Below are 18,212 nucleotides of genomic sequence, written 5' to 3'. Positions count from 1 at the left end.
TAGGTATCAGTATTACTGTGGCTTTCCTCCAGCTGTTTGGGAAAGCGCCTGTTTGCCACACACAGTTATAGACCCCTAGCAGGACTGCCAATGAGGGTTCGGGAAGGTGCTTGAGGAACTGGTAATGGATTTCGTCTTCTCCAGGCGCTGTGTCATGTGACTTGTCCAGCGATTCCCTCAGTTCCTCAAGCGAGAACGGTTTGTTGTAGTCTTCATTGTTCTCTGACCTGAAATCAATGGGGTGTCTTTCCTCCCTGGTTTTGACTTTTTGGAACTCTGGCGTGTAGTGTGCAGTGGATGATTTTTCTGCTATTGAGGATGCAAGGCAGTCAGCTATTTCTCTGGGGGACGTGACAGTTCGTCCTTGGTTTTTCAAATGCCCTATTGCATTTGATTCTTTCCCTTTGATTCGCCTTACTGCCTTCCAAACCGCTCTAGCAGAAGTTTTGGCATCCAGACTGCCGACAAAACTTCTCCAGGAATTCCTTTTGGCTGACCGTATGGTTTGTCTAGCCTTTGCTCTAGCTATCCTGAATAGCTTTAGGTTTTCCTGGGAAGGATTCTTTATAAATGCAGCCAGTCGTTTTTTCCTATCGCCAATAGCACTTTTGCAAGCTGTATCAAACCATGGTTTGATAGGCCGTTTTGGATTTGCAGAGGTTAGGGGTACAACTTTCCTGGCTATACTTAGTAGCTTGCTAGCAAAGGTATCAGCTGGGTTCTGTTCATCGAGGATATTTTCTGTGATATCCTCGGAGCATCTTTTTTGGAATTGTTCCCAATCGGCCTTATTCAGTTTCCACCGCTGAGGTCGTCCTAATGAAGGGAGATTGTTAGTAATGATGATTGGGAAGTGATCACTTCCCCGTAGATCATTGCTAACTGACCATTTAAAGTCGTCCAGAAGTCCGGGGATGCATACGGTGAGGTCAATGCATGTGAGTGATCCAGTTCCTGGGTGCAAGTAGGTCGGTGATGCATCATTAAGTATGCATAAATCATGTTGGAGGAAGATATCCTCCAGCATACGACCTCTTGTATCGGTATTGTTGGATCCCCACATGGTGTTATGGGCATTGAAATCCCCAAGGATTAAATAAGGCCAGGGGAGTTGTTTCAATAGGTTCTCCATGTCTGTTCGGTTTAATGGAGCGCCTGGTGGTAGATACAGGCTGCAGCAAGTGATAACCTTGTGAAGGGTTATCCTAGCTGCTACGGCCTGTAGTGTGGTCTGTAGTTCTACCCTCTCATGGGGGATGCTATCCTTCACAAGGATACAGACTCCACCTGATGCTCTCTCTGCATCCTCAACATTCTTGCTGTAAGCAAGGTAGCTTCGGAAGCTGTTTCCTGTAAGCAGACAGCTACAGGAGTCTCAGAGTCCATCAGTAGCTGCATTTCCTCGTAATTGGCCTTGAGGCCTCTACAATTCCACTGTACCATTCTGGAATCCATGGCTTATTCTAGATGACCTACTTGGAGCTATTTGGCCTTGGGAGGCCCCCGGAGGGGTTTCCCTTTATTCCAGTGACCTTGGTATTTTTATTCTTGGGTTTGGATGGAGAGGAGGACAACCCCCTTTTGGGGGAAGTCTTTCTCTCTGGAGAGGGGAGATCCCTCTGGTTAGAGCGGAGGTTATTTCCTCCTCTCTCACCTCGGGCATTCTCTCCGCTTTGATTTCTCCCCTTAGGGAGTTGGTCAACCTCTAACTCAGTAGAGGTTGGGGTGTCTGGCTGGGTTCTCTGAGGAGAACCTGTATCAGACATGATGTCTCCGGGTTCTCCCGGAGTATTGGTTTTGACATGCTGCTCAGTCTCCATGCTCTCATCAGCGAGCACAGAGAACCTGTTCTTTAGCATGACAACAGGGCTTTCTTGTTTCTTCAGAGGTGTGTTCTTTGGCAATGTTTTCTTCTGAGTTGGAGGAGGAGGAGGGGGTGGTTGGATCAATGTGTCCGTCTGTGTGGCTATGGATCTTCCTTTCTTAGCAACAGCCTGGGCATAGGTCTTTGTCAAGCCGAATTGGCCCTTGGGTAGGGCCAGTACAGCCGATTTCGCCTGGCTAAAGGTACATCCGTTTCTTGCCTTGTACTCCTGCACGGCAACCTCTTGTTTCCACACAGGGCAGTCCTTGGAGTAGGCTGAGTGGCCAGCTTGACAGTTTGGGCATTTGAACTGGGCTGTGCAGCCCTTGTCCTCATGACCCTCTCCAGCACATCTGGCACACACAGTGTTCCTCTTGCAGACTGCCGCGCCGTGTCCATAACCCTGGAACTTGAAGCACCTCATGGGGTTAGGTATGTAGGGCCTCACTGGAACTCGTAGGTATCCTGCCTTCACATACTCTGGCGGTGTCCTAGTTCCGAATGTGAGGATAATAGTGGCGGTTTTGACCTCCTCACCCTCCCTGCGCCTGGTAATGCGCCGGGCATGGGTGACTCCTTCAATGTCCTCCACTATTTCCTTCTCGGAACATTCCAGTAGGTCCCTAGAGCTGATTACACTTCTGCTGGTGTTCAGACTCTTGTGTGGCATGACTTCCACTTGGAGATCACAGAGTCTTCTGCATCTTAAAAGCCCATCAGAGTGTGTCTTGCTGTCTACTTCTACAAGGAGTTCCATTGATTTGTGTAGCTTAGACACACTCTTGGGCTCTCCCACTACTGACTTGAGTCCCTTATAGATAATAAAAGGGCTCAACTTTGTCAGGCTTTTTCCCTCCTCTGTGCACCTAACCACCAGAAATGATGGCCAGGTGGCACAGCTTTTTGGGACCTCCTCTTTTTTATTATCAATTCGACGTTTCTTGCCCAGACAAAGGTCTGGGGCAAGTAGTTTTGTGTGTGTTTTTTTGTCCATATATATTCTTGTTAATTCGGCACCTGTGCTCCCCACCCGCCATCGAGTCCAACAAGGGGACGGGCCATTCGGATGTCCAGAATGAGCCCGCCAGGGCTACACAGGTGCTATACTCAGTCAGCTGCTACATCGGACATGTGTCCGATACAGCAGCTCCCTGATTGACCCTCCAGCCACCGCCCTCCAGCATAGGTCGACGACCTATGCTGGTAGCTCGGCATGACCAGCCGGTTGACCCAGAGCGGGCCATCTGGGTTTCAGGTCTAGGGGAACTTGGAGCCAAAGTATTGTGTTGTAGTGGTTTATCCTTAGATAGCCACCACTCAAACACCAGGATCTCTTTATCCCCCCTTACCCATCGCAGTCCACGGCAAACGGACTGGTCTAGGACGTAGTGAGAATTTAAAGTTAAGGAGACAGTGTGATGATCAATGAAGGCAGACTTAGGAAAAGAGGAGGCAGACACAATGATAGAAAAGAAGTAGGGCACTTTTGAGCTCCAAAAGTGCTAAGGAAAGAGGAGCGCAGTTTAACGTCATGTCTCGGGACGATGCCGATAGCGCCAAGTAGTATAGTTGAGTAGTGTCGTGTAGACACTGAACAGCAAATAGTTGAGTAGTGTCGAGTAGACACTAAGCGGCAAATAAATAGGCAGGTAAATAGATCGTTGATCCAATAAATAAATAGGCAGACACCTGAGGGAGGCTGCGGATAAATAAAGACAAGTTAGGACATGTCTCTCATGCATCTTATCGATGCCCTCGACTGAGGTGCATTCGTCAGATTGGTAAAATTGCTTTTGAGCACAAAAGGGGAGATGATGACAAATGGGATTTGGAAAAATAGATGGCTGATAGTAGCAATATAAAAATGTACATAAAAGGGAAAGTAATAATATAAAAATGTACATAAAAGGGGAAATAATAATCTCAACACAGGTGGATAGAGAAAGAGAGGAGGGGGGTGAATTGGGCGGTGGTCAGCGACCAAGACGGTTTGTTTACATATGACCGTGGGTCGAGAACAATGGAGCGCGCTTGAATGGAGAGGGTGTCCGTTCAAGCAGCGCAACTCTCAGAGTAAAATGAGTAAAGGGGAGATAATTCATAACTCTTTTCTAGACGCAGTATTAGTGCGCTAGTAAAATTATCAAGGCGGTCAACCGAGATAAAGGAAATAAAATAAGATGTACAAATATATACATGGTTGCATCAACGATCAATTGAGCAGCGTAGCATAATTAGATTAATGCAATTCATAAATACATACATAGGACATGTTTATGTTCTCTACTTACGCCAGTGAGAAATACACAATGCACTAATTAAATATAAATGAAATAATAAAATACACATAATAATATCCAGTGGAAATAGCACAAAAGTAATTAAGATGGAACTTGTGATTTAGTTCGGCTTACCACCAGGTATTCCTCCAGGAGTGAGAATAAATGATATAGTCCAGACTCGATAGCTCAGCTCGAATGAGAAAGAGAGAGTCTGACTTGATTTAATTTACCTTATATAAAGGCCTGGAAAATGTGGGCGGAAACAGGAAATGTCCTAGGCTCAGCATTATCTTACACGTGGGTGAATTTGACTCAAGGTGGGATTCGCACATTGGAAAGATCAATTGGTGTGTTGGTCCTCGCGATCTCCTAGATCAAAGAGAGTCAAGGGAGAGAGGGGGGAAGAAAGAAAGACTGACTCGCATTCCCCTCAAGGTGGTTTCAACCGCGACCGTCAGTCAGACATCCGGCGGATAAGACAAAAGAGATAGTGTGATTATCTTTCCCCGATCAAGGGCAGATAAATGAAAGGATTGGCCTAGTTTTCTCCAAGGTGGTGGACTATGGTCTAGCCTGGAGAGAAAAAGGTGGGGCGGGTGGAGAATTCAGGGGTAGGATGGGGAAATAATTAAAATAAAATAAATAAATAATGACAAATAATAATTAATGCTGTGATAATTTTGAGTGACTCTGACAGCGAGTTTTTGACTTGTCACACCATTAAATTTAGCTGCTTGGGTGGACAGCCTATTATTTGTAAAATTTTCAAGAGGCCATCTCTGCTGACTAGATCGAAGGTCTTAGTCAGATCAATGAATGCAATGTACAAAGGCATCCTTTGTTCTCTGCACTTATCCTAATGTTGACGGATGGAGAAAATCATGCCAAATGTGGATCTCCCTAAGCAATGTAATCAAACATGACCTCAAAACAGTATACATTGATAATGACCATTTGGAAGACATAAGCGAGTTTTTTGTAGCCTGGGAAGTATCACTCGAGAAAAACACATACACAATCATAACCAGCGCTTTATAAATAGACTTCTATGTACTTCTGGATGACGACAGAATGTTAATTTTTAATGTTGGACATCCAGGGTCTATTTTTACTGAATGTTTTAATTTCATCTTTGTAGAAATCTCACAAATAGTTCTGGAGGACTGACAAAAAAAGAGTGAATTTTAAAGCTTCCTAAAAAGGATAACTTAGAAGATTGCAACAAATGGAGGGGCATTACCCTCCTCTCAATCCAGGGCAAAGTTTTCAGCATTGTTCTGTTGAGATGTCTTCAACAGTCTGTAGACAAAAGGCTCCAAGAAAAGCAAGCAGGTTTCCAAAAAGGCAGATAATGTGTGGAGCAGATCTTGGTTCTACGAAATATCATTCTACATGAAACAATGCCCAAAGAATAGCTAGACAGTGCGCTAACAAATACTGGCAGGACCTATGTGAAAACATTTAATCTTGTGCCGAGTGTGGTTACATCAGAGGACTATACAAGGGCATGAAAAAAGCAAGTGCGTCCTGCTTAAGTCAGAAGATGGTTCAATCATCAGTGATCTGGCATTGCAAATGGAGCAATGGGTAGAGCACTTTGCACAACTATACCAGATTGAAAATGCCTTCTCGACAACTGCTTCCTATCACTTACAGTTTTGAATGAATTCGATGAAATTCTTTCATGCTTGCATACGGAAAAGCAGAGGAGATGGTATTCTTGCAGAAGCCATTCAGGCTGGAAAGAATGCCCTAATCAAGCTACTCCATGAACTGCTAAGCTTGTACTGGGAGCAAGGACTGGTCCTCCAGGAATTGAAGGATTTTAACATTCAAAATTTACAAAAATAAGCGTGACTGTGCCGATTGTAACATTTATAGAGGCATTTCACTTCTTAGCATAGTTAGAATGGCTTATGCTAGAGTCATAGTGAAGCGGCTGCAGATCTTGGCTGAACGAGTTTACCCAGAATTTCAGTGTGGCTTTAGGGCCGGTAAATCCACAACAGATATGATTTTCCCCCTGAGGCAGCTTATGAGAAAAACAGAACTAAAGCAGTCACTCTTTATAGCTTTTATTTGTCTTGACCAAAGCGTTTGACCTTGTCAGCAAATCCGTATTAGAGAGAATTGGCTGACCAAATAAGCTACAGAAACTAGTGTCAGCTTTTCGTGAAAATATGCAGAGCACTGTACAGTTTAACAGTTCCGTCTCTAGGCCATTCTCCATCAAGAGCAGGGTAAAACAAGGATGTGTTCTGGCTCCAACACTATTCGGCATGTTCTGTTTAGTGGTACTCAACAGCGCTTTTAAATCCGTGGAAGATGGAGTACATATCCACAGTAGATCCGATGGAAAGTTATTTAACCTAGCACACCTTCAAGCCAAAACAAAGAGACAGCGTATCTTGATTTGGGAACTGCTGTTCGATGATGATGCGGCACTCATATCTCATTCACGAGAAGGATTGCAGAGGCTTGTGAATGCTCTGGCAGCTGTTTGTCAAGAGTTTAGCCTTACAATAAGCCTCTCCAAGACCAAAATCCTGGCATATGAAATTCCAGCGATACATATTGGAAATCACGCACTTACAGTGGTGCAGGAATACACATACTTGGGAACAACAATAGACAGCAATCTAGATTTAGACACTGAGCTGACAAAAAGAATAGGAAAGGCTTCTGCAGCAATGGCAAAACTCTGCATGCGCGTGTGGGAAAATACCAAATTGACTACGGCAACCAAAATCCTAGTCTACAATACCTGCATTGTGAGCACGCTTCTTTATGGCAGTGAGAGCTGGGCAACTTACATTTGTCAAGAACACAGATTAAATAGCTTCCACTTATGCTGCCGGCGACACATTATGGTCATCTCCTGGAGGGATCTTGTCTCCAATCAGGACGTTTTGAAACTGGCCAATATGCACAGCCTCTATGCTCTTCTGACAGAGAGAAGACTACGCTGGTTCGGACATATCACTCGCATGCCAGAATCCCTAAAGCAGAGTTGCCTACAACTACGTATCTTGCATATTTTGTAAGCAAATGGACATGAAAATACGTGAGTACGGTTTATACAGCAACCCCTTACCCCCTTGAAAATAAAAGTAGTTATTGCTAATCCTATATAGATCAGTGCATCAATGCCTGGAAATGAACTATTCTTAATTAATCTACCACGAGATAGTATCGCTTTTTTTTTTCGCGCGCGCTGACACGCAAGTATTTAAATTTTTACTAGATCTTACTGATCTAAATGAAGCAACGTGTCAGTTTATATGAAGTCTTCAAACTGATTGGGAATTAATTGATTGATTAGTTCTTACTCATTTAGACTGGATCTAGAACTAGATTTAGATCTAGAGATATTTTACGATGTCAGGCACCTATAATAGAATTTACGTAAATCTAGATTTAGAATTAAGATCCAAATCTAATTCTAGTCTAGATTCTATATCTTGATTTAGATCTTAGATTTAGAATTAATCTAAATTAAATTACATCTAATAATAGATTTAGACAACTGACTAGATCTTGGTCTAGTAGCTCAAGGCTCTGGACATCTATAACTAGATCTAGATCTACTTAAAAGCAGCAATTTCTGCCATCTTATAAAGAGATTTATTGATCTCCTTATCATTTATGGAATCTAAATAAAAAAGGTGCAAAATTGGCTGTTCTAACTTTGTATAGATCTAGTCAAGTCGATCTAGACCAGTATTTCACGACAGTGCAATTCTAGATCTAGATTCGATTTTTTTTGTAAACCACCACATTCAGGATAGAGTTATTTTGGGATAAAAGTGAGAAGGGCAGAGATTTTAATATAGAAAAAATATTGGAAGAGCTTAATCTCTCTCTCTTAGCATGATAAAGGGAATCAAACTGATGTTCCATGACTTGCAGAACGTATCTTCAGTGTTAGATCAAGGCAAGGGCTACTGTCACAGTCACTAGCGACTTATTAAGGCCTTAATTCAAAGAATGAAATCAGAGGCATTCAAGTCTCAGTGTGTTTGCAAAAGAAAAGCTTTATGCTGACAAAAATCATTAAATTCTTGATTCCTTGCGCCCTCCTTCAATACATCTGTTTGTTTTATAAAACAACTTCAAGCATCAGAAACCAGAATAAATAGCTTTATCTTACAACAGCTATTCAGCAGACTCAATAGCTCAGCTTTTTATATTAGAAACAAATTTAATGACTAATTAGGATGACCTGCCTGAAAAAAAAATCGAAGTAAAACAGATTTTAGAAAAGCACATAGAAAGAAAAAGCAGCCTTAAGAACTTAAAATGTTTGTTGTTAGTGATTGTAGAGGATGCCAAACTCTGCAAAGAATTGTCTGAAAGAAGAAAATCCGAATTTTTTGTTAACTTTTCAGTGTTGATAACTTTTAAAGAAATTACATATAAACAAAACTACTTTTATAGAATTTATGTCACTGATCCAGCTAAGCAAGTCATTAGATCTGGTTTTAGTGTAATTTCACTTGTAACAAAAATTCCCATTCTTTTGAATGAATTTTCTGTTGCGCTATTATGGAATACATTAAAGGCATTATGATCATAAAATCATTCCCAAGTGACAAGAACGGCATCATTCTAACATATTCTAGAAAGATTAAAAGTGTAAATTTTTGGACAAATGTACTAAATGTAATGTGTTAGGATTGCTGCATTTCATGTATGTTAGGTGCTTGAATGAGTATATTTCTTTATATTTAGGAAAATACACATTTCCAGGTCTGGGAATACACATTTCCTTTTTGGCATGTAGGCATCTCTGCCTAAAGACATCCTATACACTAAGCTCGGAAAAAGTGAGACCCAAGGGCCGCCCAAGACTAACCTACAAAGATGTCTGTAAGTGAGACATGAGAACCACGGGCATCAAACAAATTATGTGGGAGGAGATAGCCCAAGACCAGACAGCATGGGGACAGACTGTACATGCTGGTACGAACTTCGACGAGTGCAAAAGAAAGGAAGTTGCATCAGTCAAGAATCGCTCCAGAATTGGCTTGTTCAGTCACTCCAGATCCTGCCCCATCACAATACGTAACCAAAGCCAGTGACTCATCTGGGCGCATCCATTGTCTTCTGAGACACCTTGATACTCTTAGTACTGATACACATGTTTACACAGATTTCAATATAATTCATAACTGTTTCGACCCATTCTTCCAGTTTTGAAGTGCTTTAAACAAATTCCAGTCGGTGCAGTCTAGACAACTCAGTAGTTTGAGAATGTTGTCTTGGGTCCATTCTTGTACGTTTTTTTGAGTGACTTTGCCCTCTTTAGGGTTTCGTGTGGTAATTAGGCAGCAGTTGTACTGTTTTGTTGGTTTGATGATCTTAGTATGCATGACTAAATACATGACGCGTAGGACGTAATCATCTTCTTTTTTGAAGTAACGTCTGTATTATATAAGATAAGATAGTGGTGGCTTTTCACGAGATGTGAATGCCCCTTTGGTGTTACAATAACATAAGTCCAGAATTCTGTTCTCTCTTGTTGGGCATGAGATGTGTTGATAGTAGGTAGGTAGGTCAACCTTCAAGGTGCATTTATTAAAATCAGCCAGTATAACTACTGGTACATCCGGTGACCTTGTCTGAAACTCATGCACTACGTCAGCAATTAGTTCAGCTGTGACTTCCGTCTTGGAACATAAACCAGGTCAATGTAACACCAAAGTCTTGTAGCAAATAAAAAGGTCACAATGTTCTAGATCAAGACATCACATTTTCTTTTTTGTTGATGTTTATGTAAACGCACACACAGCCACCTGCCTTCCTTACTATTCTGAAACTCAGCCATTCTGTCAGATCTAACACAAGAGAAACCAGCACACCAAGGGATAGGTGAAATTGAAGGTGAAGCTAAGGTGGCCTAACTGTTTGTTGTGTAATGATTATCTAATTGATCTAATTGTTTTGTAAAGGGTGAAGCTCTTATTCAAAGCCTCAAGAATAAAAACTATTTCGTTTAAAAAAAAAATAAATTTTATTTAGTTTAGTTTCCCGGGAGCACCTGGGTGCAGTTCACACGATAAAATGAAAAACTAATTAATTGTTGTTTTAAATTATGTTTCACTTATACGAATATTAAATAGATTTTTGTCTTAAAAAAAAAGTGAACATTTTTTTGTAAATGTAATAGTTACCTAACTTAGCAATAAATTTGTAAAAAAGAAAATTATTTTTTTACAAAAATCTAAAACCGTTTGCATAAATGTGTTAAAAATATGGTAAGTAATCTCACTTACTAAATAGACTTCTGTGTTTGTTACTATTAATAGTGAATAGTTGTAAAAATGGTGTAATTTTATGGAAAAACTGCTTGCATTGTAGATTTTTAAAAATTTAATTTTTAATTTTCAGAAAGAAAAAAAGTAGCCATTGCATCAGAACTTTGAATGGTCTAAAATATGATGTCAGATTTTCAATATCTTTTTAGTTTACGAGATTTAAACGGGACGGACGGACTGACAGACATACCAGACAAAACTAATAGCGTCATTTCCCCTTTCAGGAGCCACTAAAAAGTGAGCGACCTGAATATAAACTCCTGGCTCTCGCCTCCTCAGACTGACGTGCTAACCACTCTGCTAGTGAGATAATTATGTCTGGAGAAGATTGTATATATATATATTGTTTGTTTCAATTTAGAGTGGTGACCTTTAAAGGGGACTGATACAGCTTTTACCACTACTTCAGTCAAGTACAATTTCTTTCCCTTATTTCAGATACCTAACAAAATAATTAATTCACTAACTGTTTTGTTTTTTAAATTGATTCTTGTGTTGTCAGGTAAAAGAAATAATTGCGTAAAATTTCAGCTTCATCTGATAAAGTGAGTTGAAATTAGCTTTGTTAAATTAAACAATTAGTCAATTAATTATTGGTAATTAATCATTTTGTCTGATGTAAAATAAGGGAAATAACTTCTAAATTATTAAGAAATATAATTGTAAGTGAAGAGTTCTTTCCTTTAAATAAGCTTTTTTTTATATTTGTTTGTTATTTTAACAGGTCCTGGAGATTTTCTATAGGGCAGTTCAATGTTTTTTGTTTTTTTTATAAGGAGCTAGAGCTGGATTTAGAGTTATGGTTAGAGTTTTGGAACTAAGGGTAGACCTTTAGAGTTTGGGCTGTGTTGATTCCCTGATGTCAAAGGCACAATGATGTAAATTATTATGTTTTTGAACCATTTATTGAATTTATCATTATTCTTATTTTAACTACTGTGTTGGTCAATTATTATTTGATAGCTTCAGTTAGATAATCTATTAGTTATTGTGATTGCTTTATTTCTTCTGTTAGTCTGACCAAGTTGATTTCCTAGAACATAATCATCTTAAAACCCTAACCCTAACACCATCCTGTGCGAGATTTCAGCCAAGATGTGATCAACTTTAATTCTGAAGGAACAGCCAAAAATGTAAAACTTGTAATTCTTAGAACAATGTCTCACAAACATTGCATATTTTTTACTTCTACTAGTTAAATGCAACCCTATAGACATAAATGTTACCTGTGAAGCTATCATGCCTGTATAAGTTTTAGTGATGAGTATGTATTTAAAATGATAAGACTTACCCAAAGGTACAGAAGCTGCTTCACTCAGTTGTTTTAAAGGAGTTGTAGTATCAATAAAATCTTCAGCAACCTACAATAGCAAAAGTGCATTTTGTGTTTTTTCTATGCCCAATAGAAATTCTAGTTTTTAATTCAAAGTTCCTTAGAAAAATTTATTTCAAAATAAATAGACCAACAGAGATTTCAATTTTTTAAAAATACATCTTAATAACTTCAAATCTACATAATTTATACAGTTACAATTTTTATTACTTATCTTACATTAAAAAAAATAAATTTATAATTTATTTTTCTATGAGCATTTTTGCCGATAGATTAAAAAAAATATTATATTTATATTTTTCTAAAAGTTTCTGCAAATCTGTTAAGAAAGAGGCTTTAAATCTAAGATAAATGGATAGCAAAAGGGGATTAAAGTAAAGAGTAGATTTTTTTTTTACATAAAACTTAATGAAAAATGATAATGTAATGATAAAACAGCTATCTCAAGTCTCAGGTTTTGTCTCTTGCAAATTTCTCAGGTCATATTCCCATAAAGTGTTGTCATAGCTATTATTTTTACTGATTGAGTGTTTATACCTCAGTTACAAGTGCCCGTTTTAGGGTACCTTTCATGCTATTAAGAGAAAACAGAAACATGTGCCATTAATATGTCCTGGAGTGACATCCAGAAAAAGTAGCATTCACTTTCCTGTCTCAACTTAGCGTATAATTCTTGGTCATTCCTCTCTAGCAATATTTCTTTTAGTTGAGCAGAGTGAAAATTTGTCCTTTTTTTAGTATTTTCTTAGCCTCTCACTTTTGGATGGAATTCGTTAATCTCTTTTCATAACTAACAGAATGTGCAAGTCTTGCTCAATGTAGTATTGTGCAGCTCAGGGTTATAACAATAAATTTTACTAAATCCCCTCTTTGAACAGGCTATGTAAATTGTTACTTTACCATTACAAAAAAAATATATTAATAGTCATTATGCTATGATCTCAAATGTCAGTGAGCAATTTAGAAAATATATCTGTGGCATTTTACGTCTCGAGAGACAATATTTTCCCTCTGCAACTTCTTGTGTAACTAAAGATGCCAATCCTTGATACACAGCTGCGGTCACAGGTTGCGCATATGTAATCACCAGGCGCCATTGCATTTTCACTCTTCTTTCTACTACTGTTGCATAGTGCATCTTCAATCCGGGACCCTTCCTTTATGCTCGCTCTCCATGTGGATCTATCCAGTGCCACTTCTTTCCAGTTGATATTGTCGATTTTGAAAAGCTTCATGTCATGTTTGCATACATCTGTATATCGTAAAAGTGGATGACCAGCCTTCTGTTAGATCACCATACAGAATGTCTTGTGGAAGTCGACCTATTGGCATTCTATGAATGTGGCCAAGCCAACCAAGGTGTCTGCTGCTGAAAACACAGCAGATGTCCTGCACCCTGCTCTTTGTAGTACTTCCTCATTGGTTATTTTATCTTGCAACCTTATTTTAAAGATCCGCATTAGGCATCGGAGGTGGAAGATATTTGGCTTCTTTTTCTGCCATGAGTAGGTTGACCATGTTTCACTTCCGTATAGCAAAGTGCTCATCACACAGGCCTGGCAGACTAAGGCTTTAATATTGTTAGCAAGGTATTATCCCACACTCTTTTCTGCAACCGTGACATGGTGCCCTTTGACTATCCTGTTGTTAATGTCTTTATCCAGTAGAGCATCATTGGATATGATGGAGCCAAGATAGCAAAAATGGTCAACAATTTCTAATGGTTGGCCATCAATGGTTATGTGAGGTGCAGTATTTGTGTTCTGAACTAGTATCTTAGTCTTGCTTTGCTTCTGGCAAGCAGCAGATAGTTGGTTAACAAGGGACTGAAGCTGAGCCAGGGACTGAAGCTGAGTATCAGAGTCAGCCACAATAGCAACATCATCAGCATACAGGAGTTTCCTGATAAGTATCTTCCTAGATATGGTTTTTGCCCACAACCTTGATACATTAAAGAGTTTTCTAGAGGATCTTGTATGGAGAAATACACCTTTGTTTATGTCGTTGTAAGCATAATGCAGTAGGCAGGAGAAGATATGCCTAACAGAGTAGGTGAAAGCACACATCCCTGCTTGACACCACTGCTAACCTCTTAAGGTGCTGACTGGGCTCCATTGAATTTGATGGTACATTTTGTTTGCTCATGAAAGCATTCAATGAACTTCAGTAGTTTGGAAGGGCAGCCTATTTTCCTTAGAAGTTTGAAAAGGCCACTTCTGCTGACCATGTCTAAGGATTTGTTCAGATCAACAAAAATGATGTAAAGGGGTCTCTCTATGAATTATAATTATTGCAGTCACTCCGATCTCCTTTGTTCTTATATATTGTGACTATATTTGCCTCACGCATGTCCTATGGGACATGACCTGCTTCCCAGCAGCGGCAGAGGAGATTATAGAGTTCAGGGAGCAGGAGTGTTTTGTTGACCATAACTACTTCTACTGGGATGCCATCACTATCTGATTTTCTATTTTTCATGCAATTTATTGCTTTTTTGAGATCATCAAGGTTGGAAGCTCATCTAGGCTATTCTAATACTGGAAGTTCTGGTAGAGAAGCCAGGGCAACATTGTCTACTGTATTCTGTGTGGCATAGGCATCGAGGTATAGTGTTCTGTCTATTGTTCTAGCTGATTGGTTTGAACCATAATTTTTTCTCCAGATTTTGATAGAAGGGGGGCAGGCTTAGACACTATTGGACCCAGGGCCGCTTTTATGCCATCAAACAGAGCTTTACTATTTCCTAAGTAGAGATTAGATTCGCCTAAAAACAGTCTACATTTTTGTGTTTTTGAGGACCACTGGCAGTGTGCTGAGCTGTAGATTACATCTCTTAATTTCTCCAATCTGATAGAGGTGTCGTCTTTATTACTTATCAAGGGGATTGAACTGTTCTGGAGCTCGCCAAAGAGTACAGACTTTTCTGGGTCACCTACATGGTTGACTTTGATTCGCTTAGTCCTAGGTTGACAGGAAGTGTAAGCATTCTTAAGAAGTAGTTTGATCTTGCTTAGCACTAGTGAATGGTCAGACTTACAGTCCGCGCTATGGTATGAGCGGGTGTCAGATCCATTCTTCGAGTGATGCATAGGTCAAGCTGGTGCCACCTTTTTGAGCGTGGGTGCCGCCAAGAGACTTTGTGGCTTTCTTTACCAGAGAAGTATGTATTTGTAATACACAGTTCATGTGAGCTACAGAACTCGAGTAGCCTTTGACCATTGTCATTGCCATTGTCATTGGTCTTGCTGACACCATGAGGTCCCATACATTTTGGCCACGCATCGTTTTCAGCACCAACTCAGGCGTTAAAATCTCCATTAATTTAGAGGTGCTTGGACTTCGGGATGTTTTTAATTACATCCGCCAGAGCTTGGCTTGGAAGAGCTTTGTACTCTTCCGGTGCAGCAATGCTTGGAGAGTAAGCACAAATAATATTAACTTTGCCTTGATGGGATGCAAATTTCATATGTGCTACTCTTTCATTGCCTATCAGGAACATCGAAATGGAGGAGACGAGACTGTTTCTTATTGCAAAGTAGACGCAATGTATTCTATGGCTTTCTTCTGGTTTTCCTTGCCAGTAGAATGTATAATTGCTTTCTATAAGAGATCCACTGTCTGTCAGTCTGGTTTCTTGAGTTCAGGATCAGTATTGAATTTGAATTTTGTATTTTGGGTTTTTGGCACACGGCACAATTTAGGCCATGTCATGCCCGATCAGTATTAAAGTCAGGACACATTGTCCGTATATTCCAGGTTGCAAATTGCATTAATGTTGTGGGCTTTCTTTTGATTGTATTGGTGAGCAGCTTGCTTTTTGATTTTATCTTAGCACCAAACACCCAGTGGTGTGCCAATCAAATAGGAATGTATCACCACTAACCACCGTGTTTTTTTCTGTTTTACTGTCAGAGATGGAGTGACCTCTCCATTGCTGGGGGAAATCCTGAGCAGTAAATTTGATGCCCATACGTCAACACTTGCTCTCTTTCATACTGACCAGGTCCAAAGGGATGGCAAGCCATAGCAATTTGAGGTCAGGTGGCTGCAGGAGTTTTCCAGAGAGCAGTAGTCTTACCACTGTCCCCCCGCCTACAGGGCACCAAAAACTGGATTTTCTGTTAGGGTTTACTCCCTTAGCCTTAGACCTTACAGGGACACACACAAGGCAGTGAGCTATTAACCTATAGCTAGGGGTTTGGTTTGTGGGCAGCAGGGTGTGTCCCATGACTGCCTCACATCTTGGGGCCAAACTTCTCCGAGACAATTGCAGATTAGCCTGAGGCTTCACACCCTCAGTTTCCATCTGTCACCACGAGGAGGTTCTGCATAGCTGCGGAGAGGCTATGTACTGGCAAGAGAAACTTACAAAATTGTTCCCCTTTCAGAGATGCTAGCCAGCGGTGGCAATAATAAAATAAGTTAACAACAACAAGTTAAGAAAATATTTCATATTAAGTTATTCATGTGCTTAATAAGGTTGTTATTAGACAATCTATCTACAACCCTAAATTACCACTTTCTTTAAAAAAAAATAATATTAAATTTAAAATTGTTTTTATTGTAATTAATCTTAATTTGAAAATCCATTTTAAAAATGATAATAACTTTGAAATAATAAGAAGGCAATTGTAATAGAATTTGCCACAGCACCAAGACCTAAACAAGAAATTAAAATGCATAGTCTACATTAATTTTTCAATAAAGATTTCCTAAATGATAATGCCACATTTATTTTTTGTAGAATTGTGATTTCTATATGTTTTGATATAATTACAATTAGTACTTTTTAAAATATTAAGTTTATTTTAAAAATATTGTAAAGTATAAATTAAAAATAACCTGATTAACCAGAGCATCCTGGATCTTGGTTTTGAGAGAAGCTAATTTCTCAGACAGATTACGAGCAATTGCTTTAGCCTGTGGACCATTTCCTTGACCTCTCTTGCACATGTCTGAAAGTTGATTGGTTAGAATCTCAACTTCATCACATAATCTAAGCAACTCTTGCCTTTGTGGACCAGTGCAACAATTTGCTACTTTGCGCCCTTCATTAACTATCAGGCGGGTAGCTGCTTCACCTGAGAATAAAACAAAACAATTTAAAAGTGTTTTATTTTTTTAAGCTTGCCCAACAGCAGTTTTTGGTCTAAAGTGCTCCACTTTTGTGTTTTGTAAAAGTACAATATTAGTATATTTTTATAAGACAATATAATTGCTATACCACAAGTTATTAATGCTGAAAAAGAATGTTGATGGTTAAATTTTAAAGATAAACAAGATTAATAAGGCTACACAAGATAATGAATAAACCATTTTTTTTCATAATAAAGGAGGAGTCTATAGAACAAATTTATCTCCTTGGTAATTACATTTTTCCACCGTTTCAACTTAACAGATAGTGTCTATGCTTATCTTTAGTCAGTGATGATTATGGTGACTATCTTCATGTAAGTAATTTCAATAGATCTAGACTAACTTTCATACATTTGTGTGATTGGAAATATTTTTATTTATTGTTTTAAATGCAGCACTCATGCTCAAAGCCTATTCAGTGCGCTATGGTCAAGTTGGAGGAGAGGGGGGAGGGGATATCTGGAGGAATGTTTCCATGCTGCCTTTTCAAAAGCAATTTAATATAATGAACTTTCGAGCTTGAGTTTTTAGTAGATCTAGACTAACAATAAATTTGTGTAATTGTAAATATTTTTATTAACTGTTTTTGTTTAACACAACTTTAATGCTTTTGTGGACCAGTTGGGGAGGGGGGTATCTGGGAGAAGATTTCCGTGCTACCTTTTATAAAACAATTAAAAAAACAAGCAAAATAAAAAATACTTTTTAATAAAACAAAGCTTTTATTAAGTGTAAGTATGATTGTATCAAATAGTTTGGATCAGTCATTTTAATTAAATCTGTAATTAATAGATCTAGGCTAACTATAATAAATCTGTGCAATCAGAAATATTTTTACTAATTGTTTTTATTTCATGTTTTTAGATTTCTCAATATGCTATGATCCTATCACTTGTCTGGACCAGTTGGGGAAAAAAAAAGGGGGGGGGGAAGAAGGGGTATCTAATGAAGGTTACTGTGATCACTTTTTAAATGCATTTCATAAATAAGAAAATGTAAAAAGTTGTACAACTTGAATTCAAATTCGAAGGCTCAGGCTTCCTCAAAGCCAATACACTAACCAATGTGCCAGGAAAGGGCTTATGAAAATAGAAGTTTTTATAGTTATCTTTAGTAAATTTCAATTCTTTAAGCCTAAATCTTTACACAAAGTATAAAGGGGACTAATTCAACTTATGCCAGCACATCTGTCAACTACAAGTTCTTTCCCTTGTTTAACATCAAACAACCGATTATCAATAGATAATTAACTATTTGCTAATTTTAAAAAATTGATTCTT

The 18,212-nt window shown here is 38.9% G+C and overlaps 2 protein-coding genes across 5 annotated transcripts in view; both read right to left on the bottom strand.

Moving 5' to 3' along the window:
* The window catches only part of LOC129928594 (zinc finger BED domain-containing protein 4-like), a 243,276-nt gene that overhangs the window by 66,305 nt on the left and 158,759 nt on the right, over positions 1–18,212 (bottom strand). The window lies entirely within an intron of this gene.
* Positions 1–18,212, bottom strand: part of LOC106071006 (vinculin-like) — a 135,814-nt gene that overhangs the window by 67,687 nt on the left and 49,915 nt on the right. For all 4 annotated transcript variants that reach the window (XM_056043292.1, XM_056043291.1, XM_056043293.1 and 1 more), the window contains 2 exons: positions 16,639–16,877; positions 11,755–11,824 (listed from right to left, as the gene is read on the bottom strand). In XM_056043292.1, coding sequence (XP_055899267.1) covers positions 11,755–11,824; positions 16,639–16,877 — 309 coding nt within the window. The remainder of the gene's footprint in view (positions 1–11,754; positions 11,825–16,638; positions 16,878–18,212) is intronic.

The sequence above is a fragment of the Biomphalaria glabrata genome, chromosome 10 (assembly GCF_947242115.1).
Source record: "Biomphalaria glabrata chromosome 10, xgBioGlab47.1, whole genome shotgun sequence".
Classification (NCBI taxonomy): domain Eukaryota; kingdom Metazoa; phylum Mollusca; class Gastropoda; family Planorbidae; genus Biomphalaria; species Biomphalaria glabrata.
The sequence above is the reverse complement of the archived record's forward strand: the minus strand, read 5'-3'. Positions and strand labels throughout refer to the sequence as shown.